Below are 26,818 nucleotides of genomic sequence, written 5' to 3'. Positions count from 1 at the left end.
TTTTTTTCAAGATTTTTAAAAAAAAAAAAAAAAAAAAACAGTTTTTTTTAAAAAAAAAAAAAAAAAAAAAAAAGTATATTACAACAGTAAAGATTTGTGATTGTTTCACTATGGCTATATAATAATAATATTAAATAAAAATAATATCTAATAATAATTAGTCATTTAAAAATTTATTTTATTCCAGTATTTTGCACCAAAAAAAATCTAGTATTTAAAAAAAAAAAAAAATTTATTTACATTACAACAGTAAAATTATGCTAATATTTTAGATATTTTATACATCAAGGTTTTATTTTGTTCACCTGTGCATGTGTTCATCAGGAGATGAGGAGCAGCGGTCTTCTGGCTCCAGAGGAGAACAAACAGAGGAGAAGCATCCAGCCCATCCACAAACCTGAACACCTCAGATCCACCGTGAGTCCAGAACGAGAGAGCAGTCTAAATATGAAGGTCATTTCAGATGTCAACACGTCACGTGTGTTTGTGTCAGAAACCCTTGAGGAGGCTTGACATCCAGGAGGTGGGTGCAGAGATCTCACCGTCCACGTCTTCACCGCATCCCAAGATCCAGAAGATAGAGGAGATCTCAGACGCTTCTGTATCCAGGTGAGCAGATGACGTGATCCGATCGTCACGCTCTCCTGCTGCTGGAGTGAGTCTGTCAGTGTCTTGTGTTTCAGGGCCCTTGAGGATTCATCTGCAGATGCTGAATCGATTCCTCCTCCACCCAGCAGCAGTTTCCAGCTGGAGGCCGACCTCAGGAAGATCAGCCGCAACCCACAAGCCACTTACAGATATCTGAAGGTAGCGTCCGTGCCGCTCACAGGCTCCACTCTATCCTCTAGGGCTGGGTTTTTACACATTTCACGATTCGATTTGATTCTCATTCACAAGCTTGCGATTCGATTACCAATTCGATTCTATATCGATTATTTTGGATATATATCAGGTACAATACATGCCAAATTTTCTCAAGGAAAAAAAAAATCTCTCAACTAATGCTGTAAAATATACTGTACTACATTATTATAATATTGAAGGTTATAATTGACTCATTTGTTAAAAATACACAATGAAGTTTTTAAAATGATAAAGTTACAATTACATAATATTTCTACTTCAATTATTTTTTTTAAATATAAACATGGATTTATTCAAACATAAATTAAACATTGAAGAACAGTAATATTTATAATGAATATGTTGGTGCATATATTTAGCAAAATTCCCCTCTCTACAGTTTATTTTTCTAGCTGACTAACGAGTTTATGGTCACAGAATATGTTTTTCTGAGGTAAATGTGACGTGACGTTGTTAACAAGCTGTTATATTGATGTCTTTGCGCAGCTGAAACACTGACTGAGCGATTACACGAGACAGGGTTCGGATTGTAAAGTTGTACTCTTTCTTTTAACTTGCCTTCGGATGTTTAGTCATGTTTATTTTGTGCTATAACTAGTAATAAAGTGGAGGAGATGATCAGTTCACATGCGCTACGTGCTGCTGCATCTAAAAAATAGCATTTATTGTTTGAATACTGCAATACAGTGGACAGAATTTGAAATCTGAGACTTTTTGTTTCATATCAGAAGTAGCAAAACACAATGCTTATTGTGATATATTGGATGGGAAGTGCCCTTCAACATTCCATCCTTTAACTGAAAACACTAGACTAATCGAATCTACAGATTTAAGAATCGATAACGTTCCGTAAAAATGATAATCAATTAATATTGAGATGTCAATATTTTTTACCCAGCACTACTATCCTCTTTCTGTGCTTCTCATCTCAACGTTTAACATTGCAGCAAATCAGTCCAGACGCTTATCTGAAGATCTTCCAGAACTCTCTGGAGCCTGATGTTCTCAACCACATCCTCAAGACCTTCCACAGCTTCTTTCAGTGAGTGCTCAGTGATGAGGATGAGGAGGATGAGGAAGATGTACATGTAAACTGTTGATGATGATGAACCAAGAATGAAAGTTACTATAACCATAACTAATAATAACTAAAGCAGTGTTATTCTTAACTAAAACATAAAATATAAATATTTAATAAAAAACATAAATGAAAATTAGAAAAGTTACTTTGCAACTAACTGAAATACAAGTATAAGTACCAAAATTACTAAAACTAAAATGGAACTAAAAAATAAATTGCAGCTAAATAGAAATATATATATATATATAAATACAAAAGGCCATAACAACACTTAAAATGATTTCTTAAACTAAAATAAAAGTGAAAAGTGAACATCTAAAAATTAAAGCTAATTCTAAATAGCAATAAATACTATAGTATACCAATAATATTAAATAACACTCAACTCTAACGGTAACTATAACTAACTATAACCGTTTTATTGTTAACTAAAACAAATTTTTTTTTTTTTATCATTTTAGTTTGTTAACAATAACACTGATAGAATGTTTGTAAGTGAAATAAAGTAAAATATAAATATTAGATGAAAAATATAAACAAAAATGAGAAATAACTGAAGTAGGTTTTAGTTGAAAGTACTAAAATTACTAAAACGGAAATAAAAATAACCTACAGCAAATAAAAAAAACGAATAACGATGACAAAGGCCATAACACAATTACCAAAACATGAACTAAAATGAAAATGAACACTGATAATCTAAAACTTAAAGCTAATTCTAAATATTAAAGAATATTATAAGAGTTTAGAAATAACACTGAATTGTAACCGTAACAATAATTGCAACTATAATGATAACTGTAATAGTAACTATAATGATGAAAATATCGATAATGTAACTATAACTGGTAACTAACAATATTTATAACTGCAACTATAACAGAAACAACATCTATAATAACTACAATGCTACCTATAACAATTCTGTTTATTATTAGCGTGCTGCAGTTTCTGCCACTTTAAGTGCTTAGATTCTGATTGGCTCTCAATGTTTTTATCGTTCATCAGCTGGAAAGAAAATGACTCGGAGTGAGTTATGGTTATAGTTATCATCGCTGGTGTGCCTTTACTGCAGACAAGGAGAGGTCAACATGATGATGTCATTTCCTGTTTCCTGTGTCTGGTCTGTGATTTCAGACGTGAAGATGCGTCTCTTCTGCTGGCCGTCCTGAGGAGCCTGGCGAGCGTGAGGAGGTTTGACATGACCGTCATGTTCATGTCGTCCGCCGAGAAGAAACGTACGAACACACAAACACACACAAGCACTGAACAACAGCGCGCACAGCGGCGAATAAACACAAACTCTGTTCTCTCTGTCAGTCTTACAGGAGCTGTTTGACTGGATTCACAGCGCCGGTCTGGGAGACGCTTCTGTTCCAGGCTTACAGAAGAAATACGGCCTTTGACCTCTACAGAAATCTCTCCTGTTTCGATTTCTACAGTCATTCTGACACTGGACTGAAAACTCAGTTTGAGGTGAAACCGAACCAGCTTCAGTGTGAATGAATCCGATGCTCTGATACCTCAGAATGGACGCTTGGTGCCTTTAAACTCTGCTTTATTTGGTTCCTGCATGTGTGCATGAGATGATATTATTATATGAGTCCATCTAAAACGTCTGCCGTCGCTTCATGTGTCTCGGTGTTATTCTTCAGAATCTGCTTCTGTAGTTCTGAATGCTGCAGTATTAAAGTCAACATGAAATCCAAACGGACTCCAGACTCATTCCTGCACGATTCATTCAGTGCACACATCTGACCCTGGAGCACAAACCCAGTCACTTTTTTTAAATAAGCTTTCCATTGATGTATGGTTTGTTAGGATCGGACAATATTTGAAAATCTGGAATCTGAGGGTGCAAAAAAATCGAAATATTGAGAAAATCATCTTTAAAGTTGTTCAAATGAAGTTCTTAGCAATGCATATTACTAATCAAAAATTAAGTTTTGATATATTTACGGTAGGACATTAACAAAATATTAAGATATACTTAATATCCTAATGATTTTTGGCATAAAAGAAAAATCTACAATGTATTGTTGGCTATTGCTACAAATATACCTCAGCGACTTAACACTGCTTTTGTGCTGCAGGGACACATATGAAAGCATCTTTCATCCAAATGTAATAACTTCAGACAAATCACAATCCATCCAAAGTTTTCCTCAGTAAAGGGGTCATAACATGAATATGTTCCTTGAGGTTTACTGATAATGTTAAAGTTATTAATGTGGAAAAACCTCATTCTGACCCTCTCTTTAAAACGTGGTTTTAAGGGGCGTGTCCCTTAAGGCTTGTCAGTAATCGGCCACTGTTATGATTGGCTAACGTCACTGCATAGGAAACACTATTTTCGCTATTTTCGACAACATGAAAATAAAAACGGTCATTTCCAGACAAAGCATTATGAAATCATTGTTACTTACGGTTTGTGATGCAGCTGCAGTCAGATCTAGTTCCGCTTCATCTTTCAACACGTTTCTTTGTGACTCTCCATGACACTGTGCCTTGTTTACAAAACAAAATGCTCCGGGATGCCATTAAAAACAAACTATCCACTTATTCCTTATGCTGGGATCCTTCTGATATCTGTACACAGACGTGAACGAGCTGTTTAAACCTTAGTCCTGAGGACGGACAGAAAGTGAAGCACATCTGTTTACTGTATCCAGCGCAATCTCGCATTAATACCAGTGGGCGGGGCTTATGGTGAGAAGACTACTATTCCTTAAGAGGTGCGTTTATGCAAATATTTTTACCCGGGTGACGTCATCTTGCACCTCTGATCCAAACTGAGTTTGAATAAATAAATGCTTTGTTTATAATGAGGACGTTTTAAGCTATGAAACTTGCAGGATGTTTTACAAAGACCTCTTATATGCCAAAAGATCGAGGCAAATTTGATTTATGTCATGACCCCTTTAAATGTATAATTTCTCTCTAAAATATGTACACTATCAAATATATTGTCACCTATCGCTATATGCAATACAGAGCGTAATACACAGTGATAAACAGGAGAAAAATAAGCAGTTCAGTGTTGGTTCAGTTCAGATCAATCACAAGTCTTGCGAAATTTGTCAGTTATGAAGCCAAGTTGATTCAGACTTAAGGAATGCTATATAGCAGTCCAGCTCAATTTTATATTACACTCATATTTGACAAAAGGAAATAAAGCACTTTCATTGGTTCTGAATTATTGAGATAAAACTCCCTCCAAAAAAGACGTATATAAGCCAAGACGCTTCAGTGGCCTGAGTGGCGATCCTTCATGCATAGAATGCTATTTTGAATCTCTCTCTTTATTGATTTTTCTTCTTACAGCTAAGCTCTCAAGACTGTGGCTCAGTGGTCTGCATCCAGGTTCGAATCTTGCTGTAGGTAGAAAATGCTGGTCTGAGAGTTGTGGACGCCACACAAAGGTCACATGATTCCGTTTATTCTACACACTTTATATTTACATTTGTGTTTAAACAGAAACCTTGAACCCAGAGATTGATTTGGCCAAACATCGGTCACATTACTGGGACAGAGAAGAAAACAATCAATGCTTACAAGAAGTCATTTATATTTCAGAAGGTTTGATGGCATCAATATCATCATTAGAATGAGATCTGCAGAGAGAGGAAGAGGAGGATTTTGGCCCAAAACCCGTCACATGTCCTCGTGAAACGCAACAAACGTCAGATCTACAGAAACGGACATTTCATTTCCATAAAGCTTCTCTTTTGGCAGTACGATTCAGTACAAAACAGTCGTGTACAGAAATATGATTTTGCTAGTAAAAATGAGAGTAGTCTCCACGTACATTCAAAGCGGCTGATAAATAATCTGGCTGAACTTCAAGACGTCAGAAGTGTCTGTGAGGAACAATAGTAATCGATATTTGGTCCAAGATCCAGCCAATCGTTTGGGAATATTTACATCATGTTTTCTGTCCGAGCAGTAAAAGTACAATATGACTGCATATATATATATATATATATATGAATGTTTCCAGGATGTTGGATTATGAAGGCAGAACTCGATGGCACTAGACTACATACTGCTCTGATGTTCTCACAGGAACCTACGGAGAACGCTGCAGCAACATTCACATCTCTACAAAAAGCAAACTTCCTCTCGCGTCTCGTCACGCGTGTTCGTCCGCGTCCGATCCGTTATCAGATGGGTCCAAGAGTTCTTGGCGACGGCGCATTATGGCGGCAAAGTGAGCACGCTCCACGGCGTCCTGTAAAAGGTCAGAGGTGACAGGTGAGAGAGGGGTCAGTGGCTGCTCCCCTCGTCGAAGGACTCCACGCCGGAATCGCTCGCCGCCAGCTTCTCCTGCCGCCTCCTCATGACCTCCTGCAGCTCCGAGGCGGAGCTCCTCTACAGACACACAGACAGAACGCAGTGAGACACTCAGAAACAGCTCACTAGGGCTGGGGATTGAGACAGATTTCACGATTTGATTCGATTTCCATTCACAAGCTTGCAATTCAATTCAGTTCCGATCAATATTGATTCCTTTGGATATATGTGACACTGGAGCACAAAACCAGTCATAAGGGTCTTTTTTTAAAAATTGAGATTTATGCATCATCTGAAAGCTGAATAAATGAGCTTTCCATTGATGTATGGTTTGTTAGGATAGAACAATATTTGAAAATCTGGAATCTTGAGGGTGCAAAAAAATCTAAATATTGAGAAAATCATCTTTAAAGTTGTTCAAATGAAGTTCTTAGCAATGCATATTACTAATCAAACATTAAGTTTTGATATATTTACGGTAGGAAATTTGCAAAATATCTTCATGGAACATGATCTTTATTTAATATCCTAATGATTTTTGGCATAAAATAGAAATGTATAATTGTGACCCATACAATGTATTGTTGGCTATTGCTACAAATATCCCCCAGCGACTTAACACTGCTTTTGTGCTGCAGGGACACATATAAGCAATCAGGTACAGTACGTGTTACATTTTTTTTGTTCTACATGTTTTATTATTACACAGACAGATGTAATAATTATTTTATTTAAATAATTTCTTATCCCCATGTTTAACCCACTGAATTAGGTGAATCCAGACCAAAAATAAACATTACATAACTTCCCCCCCACCCATAAACCCCTCAGGAGGATTGACAAGAAACGGCATTATCTATAATAATACTATATGAGATAATTGTAATAATTTATGAAATGTATATAATAAAGTGTGTATTTAAATGAGAGAAGAAAGAAAGGGAAAGGGGGAAAAACTATTATACATACAGAAGTATACATGCATGCATACAACATACAAATAATATTTCTCAACTAATGCTGTAAAAACTATATTATAAACATTTTTTATTGAAATAATTATGTTTCTACTCCACTTTTTTTCTAAATATGAACATGTATATAGTGGATGTCAAAACTTGATTTCATGATGGATTTATTAAATATTACTTTTAGTCATTTAGCAGATGCTTTTATCCAAAGTGACTTACAAATGGAAAGCTTAAGTGAAAATATAATGAATATATAATAAAGTGCATATATTTAGCAAAATGCTATTCATTCTAGCTGGCTATCGAGTTTAGGGTCATTGAATATATTTCGGAGGTAAATGTCACATTATTGGTCACAAGCTGATTTATTGACACCTTTCTGTATTTAAAACACTTATTACATAAACATGATTAATTTCAGTAAGTTGTTCTGTTTCTTCTGATGTTCATTCATGTTTATTTGCTGCTGTAACTATTAGTAAAGAGGAAGTGATGATCGATTCACTACAGCGGTCTGTCACCACTTTAAAAAGTGTCAAACCAGTATTTATTGTTTGAATTTCATGAAAGATTGAAAGCTGAGACTTTGTTTCTTATTAAATGTAACTAAGGACAAAGCTTATTGTGATTTACTGGATGGGATGTGTTAATGAAATAGTGTTTCATTAAGTTTTGTTACAGAAAACAGCATAGATCGGTTCTTGGAATTTAAGAATCAATATCGGTTCATCAAAATAAGAATCGATTAAAATTGAGAAATTAACCCAGCCCTACATCTCACAAGATGCTTATTTAAACAAGCTGCGTGAAGCTCAATACCTCAAAACACCTGCGGCGTGATGGAGAGACAGAGAGGAAGAGCAGAAACGAGTGAATGAGGATGAAGGGTCTTCATCAGATGCTCTAAACTAACAATGATGGACGTGTAAAGGGGATTCTGGGAAAGCATCTATTCTCTAACTATGACTGGAGACAGCAGACAGAAGCCATTAAACAACACGAGCATCTATTACAATGTGCACTCGCTCTGATTTCAAACAGATTCGATGAAACGCAGATCATCAGTCATGTGCAAACAGAATAAATTGTGCTGTTGAAATACAGAGTTCTGGCATGAAACTCTAGATGGCGCAGTCCGATAGGTCTAACTCAATCTGACCTAATGACATCATTATCACATGGCACAGCTGATTGGTTCTCTCCTGTATCGGTAGCCAATGAGCTCGCTGCTCAACATTCAAATATATGACTAGTGCTTGCCGTAGCAGTCACAGCTTGCTTCAGAAACCCTCCACCTTCCCCAGCTCCACCTGTATAGATCTGCTACGAGGTGATTCATGTACGCTATATGGGGGTTATTTAATGTATGCGATATGTGCAGCAGCAGTATTTCTTACATGCTCACAGCAGCATGTTGTGGATGTATTGGCAGTAGCAAGTCTCGGTACTAGCTCTGCCGCAGCAGCAGCATAGCAGATCTATTCCGCCAAGACCAAATACATTAACATTGTCATGTACATTACCATGCCAATCCCTCCGAGAGTTGTCATGACAGAAATATTAATATGAGCTGGAGGAGGAAACGAGCGGTTCTGTGTCAGGATCATAAGGGGTCGTTTGCACCAGCTAGCTGTGGCAAGTTACTAAATATTTTTGCATTGAACCATTAAACATAATGCATAAACTAAATATCTACTGATAAGAGCAGGAGTAACAGCTGGAATAGTTAGGGGCCTAGTCAGACTTCAGTCGCTGTGCATCATAAGATCAATCGAAATAAATGCCATTTCTTATGTGCTTTTTTTTTTAATTTTGGGAGGGTTTAAAAGACAATTGATATTGAGTAATATTATTGATTTAACTGCACGGACAAAAATTTAACTGCATAATGACACTATTATTAGTAGTACAGAGTACTAGCTAAGTGTGGACTTTATATTCCAATTTAAAGGGACAGTTCACCCAAAAATGCAAGTTCTGTCATCATTTACTCACACTCAAGTTGTTTCAAACCTGAATTTTTAAACACAAAAGAAGATATTTTGAAGGATGCTGGGAATCAAACCATTTTTGACGTCTAACACATTACGGTATCCATCAACTCTTTGCATACCAACATTTTTAAAAATATATTGTTTAAGAAAGAAACTCATACAGGTTTGTAAACTATCCCTTTAAGTAGGAACTGGTTAATGATGTGTTAACTAAACAGAGCAAAGCCGCCTCGCTACGATACTAAAGTACCTTCAGAGGAACGTGGATTACATGTGAAGATCATGAGAGGGTCAGAAGAAAACCTGCAGACAGCAAAAACACCACAGAAAAACCAAAGCGACACTACAGAGTTGAGCAACTTATCAGCAGATTAACTAACCAGACTCGAGATTCGATTCAGGGAGTACTATTTTGCTATCACTTTCTGGATGGATCCAGAATCGCACGGTCAGTGTGATGTGATCCGGTCCGAGACATATGGATTGTGACAGAAGAGTTGAAAGAGGAATGAAGAGAGAAATAAGGAAGGATCTGTGAGGAGAAGCGGAGGAAGTCGACTCACCTCGAGAGCAGCTTTCTGGACGGTGATCTGGCTGTAGACTCGAGCGCCGTCATCAGGACAGACGGTCTTCAGCTCGTCTTTGTTCAGAGAGAAGAGCTGAGCACCGGTCAGTACACCCAGACTGTTGATAGTCCTGCAGACCAAACCACAACAGCTCAACCCATCAGCCTTGAAGAGGTCATCGGATGCGACATGCACTTTTACAAGTTGTTTGAACTGAAATGTGTGTTGGCACACAACCACCCTATAATGATAAAAATCCACCCAGTGTTTTTGTTTTTTTAAACCTCGTTAAATCATTTCCCCTTTCTCAAATCAAGCCGATCTCAGATGCCTGTCAGTGTGATGTCACACAGACAGGCCCCTCCCACGATTGTTGATTGACACTAGCGTTTCACCTTAGCTCCGCCCTGAGCGAGCTGTCATCAGTCCGCCATTGTTTCACCGCCGAACAAGCAGACAAGAATGGCTCCTGACAGATTGAGGTGTTCTGTTGTTGGATGTAATAATGAACATAGCAGTCGTCATTTACTCCCGACATCTGAGCCACTGAAGACGCATTGGATTACGTTTGTTTCTGAAGGAAATACGCTCCCGATCTACATAAATGTTTGCACGAATCATTCGTGATCCAGCTTCACCTCCAGAAGAAGTGAGTATAAGGTTCTTTTATGAATCTTTGCAAATCGCCTTTCCTAATAACGTGCTAGTTAGCAAGTTCCGCGGCTAAAGTAAACAGTCTCATGAGAACGGCACGGAAGAGAGGGGCGGGGTCAGCAGAGCTCATTAGCATTTAAAGGAACATGCACTAAAAGGGCGTGCTGAAAACAGAGCTGATTTTAACATAGTAAAAAGGGAGTTTTTCACACTACCATTGAGAAATTTTAACCAATGTATGTTATAGACTTTTCATTAAGACCCTAAAGAATCTTATCAACTTGTGGAAAATGGGCATCCGATGACTCCTTTAATCACTCATGATAGAGTCACTCACACTTCGCTGAAGCCTTTGAGCTGCAGCCAGGCCTTGACCTCGTCCGGCGTGGAGTCGTACGTGATGTTGACCGCCGGCAGGCTGCTGGAGGAGCGAGACGGAGCCTGGAACTTCTTCTGAGCGCTGCGGCCCAGAGTCAGTCTGTGAATCAGCTCATCCTGAACCTCCTCCATGTTGGACTTCCGGCCTGAGAAACACACGGATAATGCTGCAGGTGTGTGTGTGTGTCATTTACACAATGAGATACTATTACTTTTTTTATTAAAGGGGTCATGAACTGCCTTTGTTTTTATTTTGTACTGTTCTCTGAGGTCCACTTATAATGTTATCAAGATTTTAACATCAAAAAACATAATTTAGAAGCAATAGGCTATTTTCTGTCCTGTTTTTAACCCCCCTCATCAGAATGTTCTGTTTGAATAGACGTGGAGGATTGTAGACTCGCAAGTAAATGCCCACTGCTGTGATTGGCTCAGAGTTGTGTATGTTTGACAGCAACATTCATCACAGATGGACGCTGCTGTGATTTAGGTCAAGAACGCATAAATAACTCAATACATATCAAACGAACTGTAAGAAGAGACAAAGCAATAGTGACCACGTAATAAAAACAGTTACTCACACTTGTGTTTGGGACATTACTGTCGGATCCAATATAGTCGCACAGCATCGTCTTTTAGTTTCAATCTTTCTGAAAACCTTGGGCCTTGTTTATAAATGAATCCTCGGTAAAATGAAGTGAACAAAGGACCGAGGTCTTACTGACGCTGTCTGGATCTTCATTAAAAATAAAGTTCATCCACTCTTTCCTAACATTGGGATCAGAAGGAAGGCAATGCAAAGACTGTTTTTCCACAACTGCACTGCACCGTGTCTTCTTGTCTTCAGAGCATCTTTATTGTTGGGTTTCTGCGTAGACCTGCACGTTCGCCACTCTTGTAAACACTACATGTGCGAATCGGTGGGCGGGGCTAAACAGGCAGTGATGTAGAATCGGTGGGCGGGGCTAAACAGGCAATGGTGTATACTTGGTGGGCGGGGCTAAACAGGCAGTGATGTAGAATCGGTGGGCGGGGCTAAACAGGCAGTGATGTAGAAGCAGGTGTTGATGTTCTACGGAGGCGGGGCTTATCCACACTTTTACATCATAGAGTAGAACATTCCATTGCCTTAAATAGAAGCTGTTTTTAGACTAATGACAAAGTTTCGAGTTCTGAAACGTACAGGATATTTTTATAGTACAATGACCTCTATATGTCAAAAGATCAAGGGAATTTTGGTTTCTCAGTTCATGACCCCTTTAATGTTTTGAATCAGTATGGCTTATTTTTCAGAAAATGTGCTGATTGTATGAGTGTGTGTGTGTGTGTGTGTGCGTACGGCTGGTGGGCGCGGGTCTCTCTCTCTGATGTTCTCTCATGGTCACGCCGTCGCTCTCGCTGCTGCTGTTGTTGTGTTGTTGGCTGTCGGCTGGTGGTGTGTCCTGTTGTTGGGCGGATGTGGACAGCAGCGGGGGGGTGGGGATCTGCATCGGGGCGGGAGGAGGCGGGGCCATTGGGGTGGGCAGGGCTTCCGTCACCACCGGTTTGGGCACATAATCTGAGCGCTGCTTCTGAACGGCACAAACAGCACAGTCAGACACTGAACTCCACTGTGATCAAGACCTCATGAAACCAGCGCCACACTGATGCACTTCCTGTTCACACAGAACATGCTGAAGCGCTCGTGATTTAGTTCCCCTGCAGACCTGCTGTAATCACATGATTAACTTCGACTGGACATCAGATGCGCTCATCAAAGCCATGAATCTGATTGCATGAGGTCTCTAAAGGGCCGTTCACACAGAACGCGTTTTTCTATTCCAATGCGCTACTTTTCCTTTGTTTTTTTATGCAAACACGTACTAGACGGACATGCATGACCATTACTCACATCTCGTGTCTTTTGTGGCATCTCACACATGAGCGCATTTTTAAGACGCTGTGTCAAGTTAAGAGTTTAAACTTTTACACGCAGTGCTGCTCATCAATGTCAGTTCCAGAACAGTGGACCAATCAGAAGAGCCCGGAGGCGGGGCAAGCGTTGTTTACAGTAGCAAGTTGGCATGGCAACTGTTTTATTTGACAGCAGCATGGCGGAGGAGGTGTTCTGCGCTGCGCTTTTTTAAAAAGCTGCATCTCACTTTTTTAGACGCAAAGACGTGTTATGTGTGAACGGCCCCTAACACACAGATCAACAGTAGTTCATTTATACTGTATTAATATTTCTAATGTCTAGCCAGCCTCTACACAGACAGATCTCTATGAAAAACATACTGAGATGGTTGATTATAGTCAAAATAATCCAGTTACCTCGTTTAACTCGCCCAGTAATTGCTTGAGAGAAAAATGAAGAGTGACGTGAAAATGAAATTCAACAATACACACACACACAGAGCAAATAAAACACACACACACACACACACACAGCAAATAAAGCACACACACACACAGCAAATAAACACACACACACACAGAGCAAATAAAACACACACTCACACACACAGCAAATAAACACACACACACACACACAGAGCAAATAAAACACACACTCACACACAGCAAATAAAACACACACACATACACACACACAGCAAACACACACACTCAGCAAATAAAACACACACTCACACACACACACAGCAAATAAAACACACACAAGCATTTACTAGTCATTCCATAGACATCTATTGTTTTATTTACAGCTAGATATAAATACTAACTAACACACTCACCCTAACAGAAAACACACTGCATTTTAAAAATTTATGAAAAACTGTTCTTTTTATAACATTTTTACAAATGAGGATGTCTCTAAAAGGAGGTTTTGGGAGGTTTAACTCAAATCTGTGTACACATTTGCCCCCAAAATATGATTGAGGCACACACACTCACACACACACTCACACACACACTCACACTCACACTCACACTCACTCACTCACACTCACACTCACACTCACACTCACTCACTCACACTCACACTCACACTCACACTCACTCACTCACACTCACACTCACACTCACACTCACTCACTCACACTCACACTCACACTCACACTCACTCACTCACACTCACACTCACACTCACACTCACTCACTCACACTCACACTCACACTCACACTCACTCACTCACACTCACACTCACACTCACACTCACTCACTCACACTCACACTCACACTCACACTCACTCACTCACTCACACTCACTCACTCACTCACTCACTCACACACACACACACACACACACACACACACGCACACAGAGGGAGATAAACTGAACTAATGCAGGAAATCAAAACAAACTGAACACAAACACTCCAGTTTACCTTAAACAACTCAAATTCCTTTTTTGGCATCATTAGCTTTAAGATGAACAGATGAACACAAACAATAATTCTATGACATGGCAAAACATGGAGATGAAATGGAAGTGAAGAAGCATGCAGACAGAAGCTGAGTAAGCGTCTCGTGTGTGTGTGTGAGTGCGTGCGTGCGTGTGTTTGTGTGTGTGTGTGAGAGTGTGTGTGTGCGTGCGTGCGTGTGTGTGTGTGTGTATGTGAGAGTGTGTGTGTGTATGTGTGTGTGTGTGTCACCTGTATGGTGTGGCTATAGATGGGCTCCCCGCGGCCCGTCATGTCCACTGCCCTGGTGATCTCCAAGATGTTGTTTGGCACATATCCTATAGCCCCCGACCCGTTTCGCACCTTCCACCACTGCTTCCTGTCATCCAGCACCTGACGACCAATCAGATCGACACGTCACATGACACATCATCAGTCATATCATCATCATCATCATCATCATCATGTGACGTACCTCCACCACCTCATCCTTCATCACAGACAGTTCAGTGTTATTTCTGGCCACAAAGTCATATCTGGATTTGGCAAAGTTCCTCTGCGTCTGGCTGTGAGCCTCAAGGTTCCTGAAGAGAAAGAGTCAAAGAACCTCCACAAATGAGGCATCATCATCATCATCATCATCATCATCATCATGTGACGTACCTCCACCACCTCATCCTTCATCACAGACAGTTCAGTGTTATTTCTGGCCACAAAGTCATATCTGGATTTGGCAAAGTTCCTCTGCGTCCGGCTGTGAGCCTCAAGGTTCCTGAAGAGAAAGAGTCAAAGAACCTCCACAAATGAGGCTTGCTGCAAAAAAAAAAATCACGTCTTGTTTTTCACTACCAAAAGATACGTTTAACTGAGAAGCAAAATGACTTAAGATATTGTTTTCTTGCCTTGTTTTCTGAAATAATAATCATAATTAAGTGAGTTTGAGCTTAAAACAAGAATATCTGCTAATGGGGGTCAGAAAAATAAAAACAAGATTAATTGTTTTGACTAAACTGGCAGATATTTGGTCTTGTTTTAACCCTTGTGTGTGTGTGTGTGTGTGTGTGTGTTTGATCAAACTAGTTGTTAATGCAAACAGCATAAATTTGGTCAAAAGTGTGTATTAGACTTTTATTAGATTTATTAGACTTTTATTAATAAATATACTAAAAATAAATAAATAAAATTTCACACTCATTTCCTTTAATAAGTCTATTTTACACAAGGTGCAAAAATATGTCCACACTGAAACATTTGCAATATTTCATCTTTAATTTAAACCATTTAAGCATAAAATCGTGCAGGCTTTCATTCTGCTGGCAAGTACTTTTTCAGCTTCTTACTATTTTCCACATTATAGCACCATTTTTTAAATCCGAAACTGCACAAAAAAAACAAATAATGCATCAAAATGAATGTTGTTGCTAATCATTGACATATCCAAGACTATAATAATAAAATAAATCTGCTTAGCATTTAGTATATGGAAAATAATTGTTTTTTTGTGTGTGTGATTTTTCCCCCCACTATATTTCTGAAGTAATTTTGCTTCTCAATTAAATGTATCTTGGTTTAACAATGTTGATATATTTGTACTGCAAAACAAGACAAAAACACTGAGGAACAACATGATTTTTTTGCAGCGAAATCTCTTAAACACAAGCTCGCTCTCTTTAAATGCTGAATCTACAGATGAGTGTAGTTATTGACCGACCGCTGCCGCCATGGAGGAGCATCTCAGAGCTCGAGAACGAGACGGGAAGAGAGTCTTTACTCCATCAGAAGACAGAAACCTGGACGTTTTAACAGACTGAGAGTTCAGGTCAGAGTTGAGAGTTTAGAGAAGCAGAATGAACCCAGAACAGACCCAGAAGCGTAGTGCGCACTGAGCCGGTTCTCCAGGGCGCGCGGTGCGGTCGCTCGTACCCCGGTGGGTTTTACCTATCTACATGATGGCTGACCGCGTGTTTAAAAGCAGCCACGGCCATGTCTGGCTCCAGCAGGTGCAAACGCTTGTGAGAAGTGTGACTGTAGCCGTACCCGTCTGCGCCGGGGAAGTCCTGGACCACCGGCTGCTGTCGGGAGAGAAAACACTTTCACTTCAACAAGTACTTCACAGCGTCACACTGTAAGTGTTAAAGGTGAAAGAGCATCTCACGTCCACAGGTCTCTGAACCGCGCCGAGCCTCTCCGCCAGCTGAGCCACGTCCTGCTCACGAGACACCAGCACTGGCGGCTCCCAGCCGTCCCGGAAACACAGCGTGTGCGGAGGAAACGGGTGATCCTTCGGCCACTCCAACCTCCACACAAGACACATCACAATACACATTACTGATGCGCGGATGGGGTTATATCCACAGGTCGGGGAATAAAAAAATGCATTCTGATTATTTGTGGGTGGATCAGATAAATCATTAATGATGCAAATATTAACTACATTTTCTAAAATATGAACGTGTTTCAAATAGGCTACAGAAATTTAATAAACTGTAAATTAACATATTAAAGTTATTCAACAAAACATTATTTGTGACCCTAGAACACAAAACCAGTCTTAAGTGTCAATTTTTCGAAATTGAGATTTATGCATCATCTGAAAGCTGAATGAATAAGGTTTCCATTGATGTGTGGTTTGTTAGGATAGAACAATATTTGAAAATCTGGAATCTGAGGGTGCAAAAAAATCTAAATATTGAGAAAATCATCTTTAAAGTTGTTCAAATGAAGTTCTTAGCAATGCATATTACTAATCAAAAATGAAGTTTTGATAGATTTACGGTAGGAATAGGGTCACAATCCAGGGTCACATTTAGTCAAGAGCAGTGAGGGATTTTCTCTGTCTTTTGTTGTCTGGTTAACATTAATGACAGACGGCACAGCTTTATTAGGCTGCTGTCACAAGACTTATTTCACAGATCCAGTACTGATACACATGCGCTTTCTTTCGCAACTGTTTACATGGCTTAAGAAGGCTTAAGAAGACGTGAAAGTAATACATTTTTTGTGACGATGCAACAATTAGGCAATTGACAATTCTGTCAACTGTCCCGAAGCGCGAGCTAAAGTCTTGTATCGCAGCGTGCAGCAGCTCTAGAGAGAGGACGCAGTACAGCTGAATAACTCGCGCTGTTTTCATCTGATGGTTTGTGTGGATTTATTTACTCATCATGCTATATTGAATAAATGTTTTGCAGGAATTTCCCTCATTTTAAAGTCGAAAGCTGCGGGAATGAGTAATGCGATATGTGACCCTGCAGCACTAAAGCAGTGTTGAGTCGCTGGGGGATATTTGTAGCAATAGCCAACAATACATCGTATGGGTCAAAATTATACATTTCTCTTTTATGCCAAAAATCATTAGGATATTAAGTAAAGATCATGTTCCATGAAGATATTTTGTAAATTTCCTACTGTGAATATATCAAAACTTAATTTTTGATTAGTAATATGCATTGCTAAGAACTTCATTTGAACAACTTTAAAGATGATTTTCTCAATATTTAGATTGTTTTGCACCCTCAGATTCCAGATTTTCAAATATTGTTCTATCCTAACAAACCATACATCAATGGAAAGCATTTATTCAGGTTTCAGATGATGTATAAATCTCAATTTTGAAAAATTGACCCTTATGACTGGTTTTGTGCTCCAGGGTCACATATATACGCAATCAAATGCACACCAAAATGCAGGACCTGATTAAACATAATTCTATTATACAGAGAATTGTGAAATAGATTTCCATGACTTTTACAAAACTTTATGGGTTTATTTATTTTTCCAAAACTTTCCAGGCAAATTGGAAATTGCTGTTTTAAAATTCCATGACTTTTCCAGGTTTTTCATGACCGTACGAACCCTGAATGTGATCATTTATTTGAAGCTGTGGATTCGGGTGACGGTTTAGCTCATCCATGCATCACTAATACACATGCTTTCAGAGTTATGTCTATAATGTGTCTTAGAGTTTTAGAGCGGGTTATAGTGCTGGATGAGATGATGATGAGATGAGTGATCCTCCAGATTTAGATCTAGCTATATTGTATTTATAGTGTTGTCTAGCACTTATATCGGTTCAGCAGTGACACATGTCTGTGCTTTCAAAGACAATTAAGAGATTTAAATGTTGGTCAGATTAAAATATCTGTTGTTTTTGTTTTATTAAGACATTTAAATATCGGTCGATTCTGTGCAGTGAAGAGATTTAAATATAAGTTGGTTTTGTTCTGTTAAAATATTTAAATGCCAGTTGAATGTTCTATTAAGAGACTGAATTATCGGTCAGTTTTGTTCTGGTAAGAGATTTAAATATCGGTCGTGTTTGTTCTTTAAAAATATAAACATCAGTCAGTTCTGTTCTGTTAAGAGATTTAAATGTTTGATTTTGTTTGATTAAAAGATTTAAATACCGGTCTGTTTTGTTCTGTTAAGAGATTTAAATAGAAGTTGTTTTTGCTCGGTTAGGAGAATTTAATATCGGCTGTGTTTGTTCTGTAAAAAATTTAAACATCAGTCGGTTTAATTTTTTAGGTTTTGAGATTTAGGTATCGGTTGCTTTTCTTTCTGTTAAGAGATTTATATCTTGTTTGATTTTGTTCTATGAAAAGTTTTAAATATGGGTCAGTTCTGCTATTAAGAGAGAGACGCTCCAGTACCTGCATTTGGTCCATCCGTCTCCCAGCGTGACCCACAGGTGTCTCTCCTCCGCCGAACCCGCCGCGTGCAGGAAGTCAATGGCTTCTCTGGTGAGGAGAGGAACAATCACGCTTTTAGCCAGATCCACCCCTCCAGACGTCTGGATCACCTGAGACACACACACACACACACAAACACGTCAGTCCGACAGAACACCTGTTCCACACACACACCCACACACACTCACACACACCCACACACACTCACACACACCCACACACACTCACACACACCCACACACACTCACACACACCCACACACACTCACACACACCCACACACACTCACACACACCCACACACACTCACACACACCCACACACACTCACACACACCCACACACACTCACACACACCCACACACACTCACACACACCCACACACACTCACACACACCCACACACACTCACACACACCCACACACACTCACACACACCCACACACAGACACACACACGAACACGTCAGTCCGACAGAACAACTGTTCCACACACACACCCACACACACACACACACACACACACGATCAGAAGACGCACCAGTCTGAGAGGATTGAACCACACACTCACACACACACACACACACGTCAGTCTGACAGAACAACTGTTCCACACACACACCCACACACACCCACACACACACACACACACACACACACGATCAGAAGACGCACCAGTCTGAGAGGATTGAATAGGAAGTGGACCAGATCCACAGCGCTGGGGTTCTGAATGTGGTTCTTCAACTTCCCCTGGAACGACAAACAATAATCACATCACAGATCATATAAATTAACATTTTCTAATGCTTGTAATTGGGATGGTAACCTGTTTAATGTCACTCACCAGCAGGTTGAAGGCGTGTTTGAACTTCTGGAAGCAGTCGATAAACTCGTCCTGAGACGGAGGTTTAGCTCTCAGCGTCAAAACTCCCTCTGATTGAAGAGACGCAGCAAATACACTCGTGACACACTGATGATGACGAGGATGATGTGTGATGTGTGATGTGAGGAGACGCTCACCTCCGGGTCCTTTCTTTTTGCTCTTCTTGGTATTCTTGCGCTTTGATAGCTCGTTAAAGGCCTCGGCGGCTTTCTGCAGTTTGGTGACGAAGTGTTCGATGTCGTCCAGAATATGATTGAGGATTTGCTGTAACACACGTCAGTATTTTACCATCTGCTGCACGCACACGCACACACACACACACACACACACACACACACACACACACACACACACACACAGACACAGACACAGACACAGACACGTGCAACACCAACGTGACTCTCGCACAACCATCAAACTGACTGAAAGTCTTCAGGGTATGTTTTATCCACTGCGAAATATTATCATATTATAAAATTGCATTGCAAAAAAAAAAATCACTATTTGGTTTGTTTGCCCAATTCGTTCAGCCTGTATTTAATGCATTTCCACACATACAGTTTCATGGACGGTAAAAAATATTTATAGATGTTAAATATTTTATTGCAATTGGCAGGTGTGTCAAAAAGTTAGTTTCAGACCCAGTTTATCTGCAGTGACGGACTCAACTCATTGGCCTGCACAGTCTAATTTTAAGGCTTTTTAAGACCTGGATAAATAAAAATTATAAGGGATGTGCAGTTCACAGCAGTGACATAAAATATTATCATATTATAAAATTGCATTGCAAAAAAAAAAATCACTATTTGGTTTGTTTGCCCAATTCGTTCAGCCTGTATTTAATGCATTTCCACACATACAGTTTCATGGCCGGTAAAAAATATTTATAGATTAAATATTTTATTGCAATTGGCAGGTGTGTCAAAAAGTTAGTTTCAGACCCAGTTTATCTGCAGTGACGGACTCGACTCATTGGCCTGCACAGTCTAATTTTAAGGCTTTTTAAGACCTGGATAAATAAAAATTATAAGGGATGTGCAGTTCACAGCAGTGACATAATTTTTTTTTTATTAAGGAGTAATATTTCTCAAATTAAAATGATTTCCAGGGACATTTTCTTTTACCTATATAAGGGGATTTTTTTCTATACTATGCATATAAATCAACTTTTATGTCACACTCTAGCATTCAAATTAAATTAAATTAGAATAAAAACTGTTACCAATCAAATTAAATCATTATCATTTGTGTGTGTTGCTCAGACTCGGTTCTGCTGTGGTTTTATTTTGAAATTTTTGTTGGCAAAATAAAGACAAAACAAACAATACTGACAGTGTTGTGTCTAAAATGTAAATTATCGTTTATGTAACTGTTGTAGAAAATACATATCACAGTTCCATTTGTGCTGATATTTGGGAAAACGACACTCTTGCTCATGTGATATTTTGATATAACTACATCATATATGACAAAAACTCATTGGGGCAAAAATGCCTGTGTATATTGAGTTTTTGGGGCATATAACTGCATACATGCATACACAGACTTTTTAAGACTTAATAACCTTGAATTTTAAAAATCAAATGTATACTTCTTAAGACTTTTTAAGCATCCGCAGGAACAGGAACAGAATGTGGTGTATCAGTGTAAATACTCACCACTTCTCTGTCCACTTGCGCTGGGCTCATCTCAGGAGAGCCATCCAGCTCTGTGTAATCTCTCGGTGGATCATCTGAACACAAACACACACACACACATGTGCGCGCACACACACACACACACACACGCACACGCACAATGAGACTCTGGAACAGGAATTCGAAGTGGATCATCTGAACACAAACACACACACACACATGTGCGCGCACACACACACACACACACACGCACAATGAGACTCTGGAACAGGAATTCGAGGGTTAATGACAGACACGCCTCCACTTACGCTCCTGCTGCTTATTGGTCCACGCAGTCCAACTGTCCACTCGGCTCTTGCCATCCGTTTGATTGACAGCTCCTGGAGGCTCGGGGGCGGGGCCTCCTGGGGGCGGAGGGACGGTCCCGTCACTCTTCAGAATCATTCTGACAGGCACAGAGAAGCGGATGCTGCGTTACCGTGGCAACAGGCATCTTCATAATTCACAAGCGCTGGACTTACTTCAGCACCTCCGGACGCTTCTTGACCTTCCCGCCCTTGTGGTCGCTGACAGCGCTCTCGATGTCCATGTGGATCAAATTGGCCTGATTTAATTACAAAATAAATGTAACTGTAATCAGTAGCAGTTACTGAAAAAAATTGACTTATTAAAATGTTAACTATTACAAAGGGGGATAACTGTTTTATTTCCTATTTGGGTTTGTGTATATGCTTTTTTTGTTTTTTTTAAATTAACTTTTATTTCAAGGCATTGTTAGTGTCAGTGTTTTCTGTCATAGCTATGCAAGGATTTGATTAAAAAAAACAGTATCATAGCTATTAAACTATTTCTTGTTATGATTTTAAATCTGTATTTAACCTCAGAATGATCTAAAAGTAAAAAGAGGTGCTAAAGTTTGATTTTGCAGTGACTAAATAATTATATTTAATTCAAGTGATAAAGGATTTTGAAAGTCTGACAGTAATCAGTGTTGAGTCCTACTGTAAGGTTAACCCTGCCTGCTTTAAATGTTTGAAAATGATTAACAATTGAGAAAAAATGTGAAAAAATTGTAACACTTTATTTTAAGGTGTTCTTGTTACACTTTACATGTACTTACTATTATAATAACAATATATATATATATATATATATATATATAAAACTACATAATAAATTACATGCAAGTAACCCTAATCCTAACCCTAACCATATAGTAAGTACATGTAGTTAATTAATATATTACTCAGTACTTAAATGTATAATTACACTGTAACAAGGACACCTTAAAATAAAGTTAAAAACCTTTAGAAATTTAAATTTAGAAAAGTAATCAAATATAATCAGTTACATTACTTTAATAAAGTAATTGAAATAGTTACACTACTTATTACATTTTAAATAGGGTAGCTGGTAATCTGTAACCTATTAGATTTCCAAAGTAACCTTCCCGACACTGACGGTCAGCACTCAGCAAACACATGAAGGAGTGAAACCAGACCTTGATGTCGTCGCACTGGAACAGGTGCAGGTCCGGTTTGCTCTGGCCGGAGTCCTTGCACACCAGTGCCAGGATGGAGTCGTAGCTGCAGGCGTTCATCACGGCCTGACAGTGCTGGATCGAGGCCAGAGGAAAGTTCTCCAGCTCGTTCTGAAACAAGCACATGATCAGGCCATACACGTATCACTAGTGCTGGGTAAAAAATATTGATATCTCTGTTTTCAGTTAATAGACGGAATGTTGAAGGGCACTTCCCATCCAATATATCACAATAAGCTTTGTGTTTTGTTACTTCTGATATGAAACAAAAAGTCCCAGATTTCAAATTCTGTCCACTCTATTGCAGTATTCAAACAATAAATGCAGTTTTTCAGACACGGCAGCGCGTAGCACATGTGAACTGATCATCTCCTCCACTTTATTACTAGTTATAGCACAAAATAAACATGACTAAACATCCGAAGGCAAGTTAAAAGAAAGAGTACAACTTTACAATCCGAACCCTGTCTCGTGTAATCGCTCAGTCAGTGTTTCAGCCGCGCAAAGACATCAATATAACAGCTTGTAAACAATGTCACGTCACATTTACCTCAGAAAAACATATTCTGTGACCATAAACTCGTTAGTCAGCTAGAAAAATAAACTGTAGAGAGGGGAATTTTGCTAAATATATGCACCAACTTCCATGTTTAATTTATGTTTAAATAAATCTGTCAAGTTTTTATGACAGCCACCATTTAAATGTTTATATTTCACAAAAATGAAATGTAGTTGTAACTTTATTATTATAAAAACTTCATTAAGTGTAATTTTAGCAGTTGTATAGCCTACAAATCAGTCAATTTTAACCTTCAATATTATTGTAATGTAGTACCAACTGACTCTCATGTATATTTTACAGCACAAGTTAAGAGATTTTTTTTCCTTGAGAAAATTTGGCATGTACTGTACCTGATACACATCCAAAATAATCGACATCGAATCGAATCGCAAGCTTGTGAATGAGAATCGAATCGTGAAATTTGGGTCAAAACCCAGCCCTACGTATCACTGGAGTAGGGTTGGGAATCGAAAATAGATTCCAATTCCAGAATCGGATACTTAAGGCCTGGCTGCCAACTCTCACGCATTCAGCAAGAAACTCACGCAATTGACACATCCAATCGGTATCGGCCAAAATTTTCATATCGGTGCATCCCTAATTTTCTTCAGTTAAAACTGTAATAATAGGATATTGGCAAAACAGATTTGGTCAAGGCTCCAGTGCATATTTGTGTTTGCGCTCTGGAAAATCTCCAAAAGATTCTATTTACAACGTATTTTTGTAGTGCTGAGCAATGTAGCCAATCACAGACATATCTGTTGATTTCTTGAACACTTGTGATTGGCCATTGCGTTTACTCAGATTATTTTCCTGCACACTTGCGATTCCTCTCAATGTAACATGGCGTTAATAAGAGGTTCATTGATTATAAAGGAACTTTGATAGTAAAGTAAGGGCTATTTGGGCACTTTCTAGGCTAAATCTAATCCGTTCAGAATTTGAATAAAAGTTTTGTTCTTCGGCCATATACCCTGTATAAAAGCACAGTTTCGGGAGTGACATATAAATCCCTCATGAATGCGGGATTGATTTTCGAATGGGAGAAAAATATAATTTGTGACCCTGGACCACAAAACCAGACATAAGGGTCAATTTTTTGAAATTGAGATGTATGCATCATCTGAAAGCTGAATAATAATCTTTCCATTGATGTATGGTTTGTTAGGATCGGACAATATTTGAAAATCTGGAATCTGAGGGTGCAAAAAAATGTAAATATTGAGAAAATCATCTTTAAAGTTGTTCAAATTAAGTTCTTAGCAATGCATATTACTAATCAAAAATTACGTTTTGATATATTTACGGTAGGACATTTACAAAATATCTTCATGGAACATGATCTTTACTCAATATCCTAATGATCTATAATTTTGACCCATACAATGTATTGTTGGCTATTGCTACAAATATACCCCAGCGACTTAACACTGCTTTTGTGCTCCAGGGTCACAAATATGTTTGATATTATTTTTTTAAATCACATTGGAATCGAATCGGAATCGATCAAATTGAAACGATACCCAACCCTACACTGGATCGCTGGGTTCGTACCTTGCTGTCGTTGTCGATGAGGCTGGCGGCTTTCCAGTCCACCTGCAGGATCATGTCCTGCGTCCAAACCTTTCCTTTAGCATCCAGCAGACGCAGCTTTCTGACGCCGTCCTCGATGGTCAGCATGGCCTCCTTACGGTCCATCACAAACGTGGTCAGATGCTGCAGGAGACAAAAGTCAAGTCACCTTTATTGTTTCAAAGCAGGCAAAAAAACACACAGAGCTTCTCAAATAGCTTTGCTTTTGGGGTTTAAAAGATGGTTAATATTCAGTAATATTATCAATTGAACTGCATTGACACTATCGGATGAGAACAAAACTTGAACCGAATTGATCTGAATAATAAGCTGTTCCACTGTACGAACAACACTTTCAAAGCATCTTCTTTTATAGAAGAAAGAAAGTCAGGTGTTATCGGTGTTGTATTTTCCTGGTTTTTGAGGATGAGTTCTTGTCACACAACCTGTCCGTGTTGATGTGCGTCCAATTGTTTGAGTCTGAAGTGATCAGATCTTGGCTCATCTCAGTCTAATCTCCTGAACGGATGCGTGTCTCACCTCCACATGGTACTGTGACGTGTCCGTCAGGCTGTTGATGCTGTTTTTGGTGTAGTTCTTCCTTTGCTCTGAGGAAAGAGCAGATCTCGTTATATAATCAGATCCGTCAGAGACACACAAGCGCGTCCAGAGTTATTCACATCTTCTGTTGTGATTCTGGAGCTCAACTGAACAATCAGCCTCAATCTAGAACAGATTCCGCGTGGACACACAAAACCCAACACATCAAATCACACGCATGTGAGGAGTTCATGACGCAGGACACACACACACACACACACACATCTGCTTCTACCTTTCTTTTTGTGTTTGGCAGAGGTGTGGAGGAAATACACTCCATCTGTTCCTGAGAGCGACGGTGCAGAGAAAACACACGCACACACACACACACAGTGACTGACATGTAGGTTTCTTCACTGTGACCTTTAACCTCTGCTGTGATGTGATACACACACAAACACCCCCCCCACAGTGACTCTGAGAACATCTCACATCTTACATCTTCAGCATGACAGACAACGAACAAATGTCAAGAACACGTCAAAATCATAATTCACCTCAAAATCAAGAAAAACTATGCTCTCAATCAGTGTTGGGGGTAACGCATTAAAAGTAATGCGTGTTACGTAATCAGATTACTTTTTTAAAGTGACTAGTAAAGTAACGCATTACTTTTAAAGTTACTTTTTAAATAAGTTACGCCAGTTACTTTGTTTTCCCATTTATTGACTGACAGCGCTCCTGTCCCCGTGCTGAGAGAAATCAGGAATAACTGCAGAGGATTATTACTTTCACTTCTGGTGTGAAAGAGCCCTTACATTTGTCCAAAATATAATATTAAAAACAAATAAATCCCAGCACAGGTGACAAAAAGTAACAACGCATTACGTTCCATAAAAAGTAACTAAGCAGTGCAATTGTACAAATGTAACGCACTACTTTTAAAAGTAACTTTTCCCAAAACTGCTCTCAATAAAGCAAACAAAGCCTGTTAAGGAGGCATCTGGATTTTCATGACAATAAAATACATTTTCCACCCAATTTGATGATTGCACTGCAAAAATATTCTAATATATTACTATACATCATGATAATATCTGTTGGCTTTACTAAAATTCTTCACATTACAGTATTTGTTTAATTGAGAATAACTGACTTGAACTGAATTGATCTGAATAATGACTCTATTGTCTTCTGTAGAGCTGCTTTCAATTGAATTATAAAGCGGAGCGTTCCGGTGCTTGACTCTGATTGG

General features: G+C 38.9%; 2 protein-coding genes across 26 annotated transcripts in view; one reads left to right on the top strand and one right to left on the bottom strand.

Annotated features, from left to right (window-relative positions):
* Nucleotides 1-3,655, top strand: part of rpap3 (RNA polymerase II associated protein 3) — a 10,974-nt gene extending 7,319 nt beyond the window's left edge. For 2 of the 6 annotated variants that reach the window (XM_016245660.1, XM_016245659.1), the window contains exons 12-17: nt 325-417; nt 494-609; nt 684-807; nt 1,812-1,906; nt 2,954-2,974; nt 3,083-3,655. In XM_016245660.1, the coding sequence (XP_016101146.1) occupies nt 325-417; nt 494-609; nt 684-807; nt 1,812-1,906; nt 2,954-2,974; nt 3,083-3,284 (651 nt within the window). In that variant the 3' untranslated portion in view covers nt 3,285-3,655. The remainder of the gene's footprint in view (nt 1-324; nt 418-493; nt 610-683; nt 808-1,811; nt 1,907-2,953; nt 2,975-3,082) is intronic. The other 4 variants (XM_016245661.1, XM_016245663.1, XM_016245664.1 and 1 more) reach the window with 4 other exon arrangements.
* A 2,288-nt stretch (nt 3,656-5,943) lies between these two features.
* eps8a (EGFR pathway substrate 8a, signaling adaptor) overlaps nt 5,944-26,818 on the bottom strand; it is a 54,004-nt gene continuing 33,129 nt past the window's right edge. For 2 of the 20 annotated variants that reach the window (XM_016245640.1, XM_016245642.1), the window contains exons 4-23: nt 25,859-25,909; nt 25,564-25,631; nt 25,006-25,167; nt 22,851-23,000; nt 21,871-21,953; nt 21,658-21,794; nt 21,371-21,444; nt 19,850-19,976; nt 19,674-19,762; nt 19,505-19,579; nt 18,796-18,944; nt 16,299-16,440; nt 16,082-16,215; nt 14,619-14,727; nt 14,396-14,536; nt 14,129-14,164; nt 13,112-13,135; nt 12,141-12,372; nt 10,761-10,947; nt 8,716-9,899 (exon numbers count right to left, since the gene is read on the bottom strand). In XM_016245640.1, the coding sequence (XP_016101126.1) occupies nt 9,653-9,899; nt 10,761-10,947; nt 12,141-12,372; nt 13,112-13,135; nt 14,129-14,164; nt 14,396-14,536; nt 14,619-14,727; nt 16,082-16,215; nt 16,299-16,440; nt 18,796-18,944; nt 19,505-19,579; nt 19,674-19,762; nt 19,850-19,976; nt 21,371-21,444; nt 21,658-21,794; nt 21,871-21,953; nt 22,851-23,000; nt 25,006-25,167; nt 25,564-25,631; nt 25,859-25,909 (2,417 nt within the window). In that variant the 3' untranslated portion in view covers nt 8,716-9,652. The other 18 variants (XR_001605830.1, XR_001605829.1, XM_016245646.1 and 15 more) reach the window with 18 other exon arrangements.

This window comes from Sinocyclocheilus grahami, unplaced genomic scaffold (assembly GCF_001515645.1).
Source record: "Sinocyclocheilus grahami isolate Dianchi unplaced genomic scaffold, SAMN03320097.WGS_v1.1 scaffold761.1, whole genome shotgun sequence".
Lineage (NCBI taxonomy): Eukaryota > Metazoa > Chordata > Actinopteri > Cypriniformes > Cyprinidae > Sinocyclocheilus > Sinocyclocheilus grahami.
Note: the sequence above shows the minus strand (reverse complement) of the source record. Positions and strands in the feature narration are given on the sequence as shown.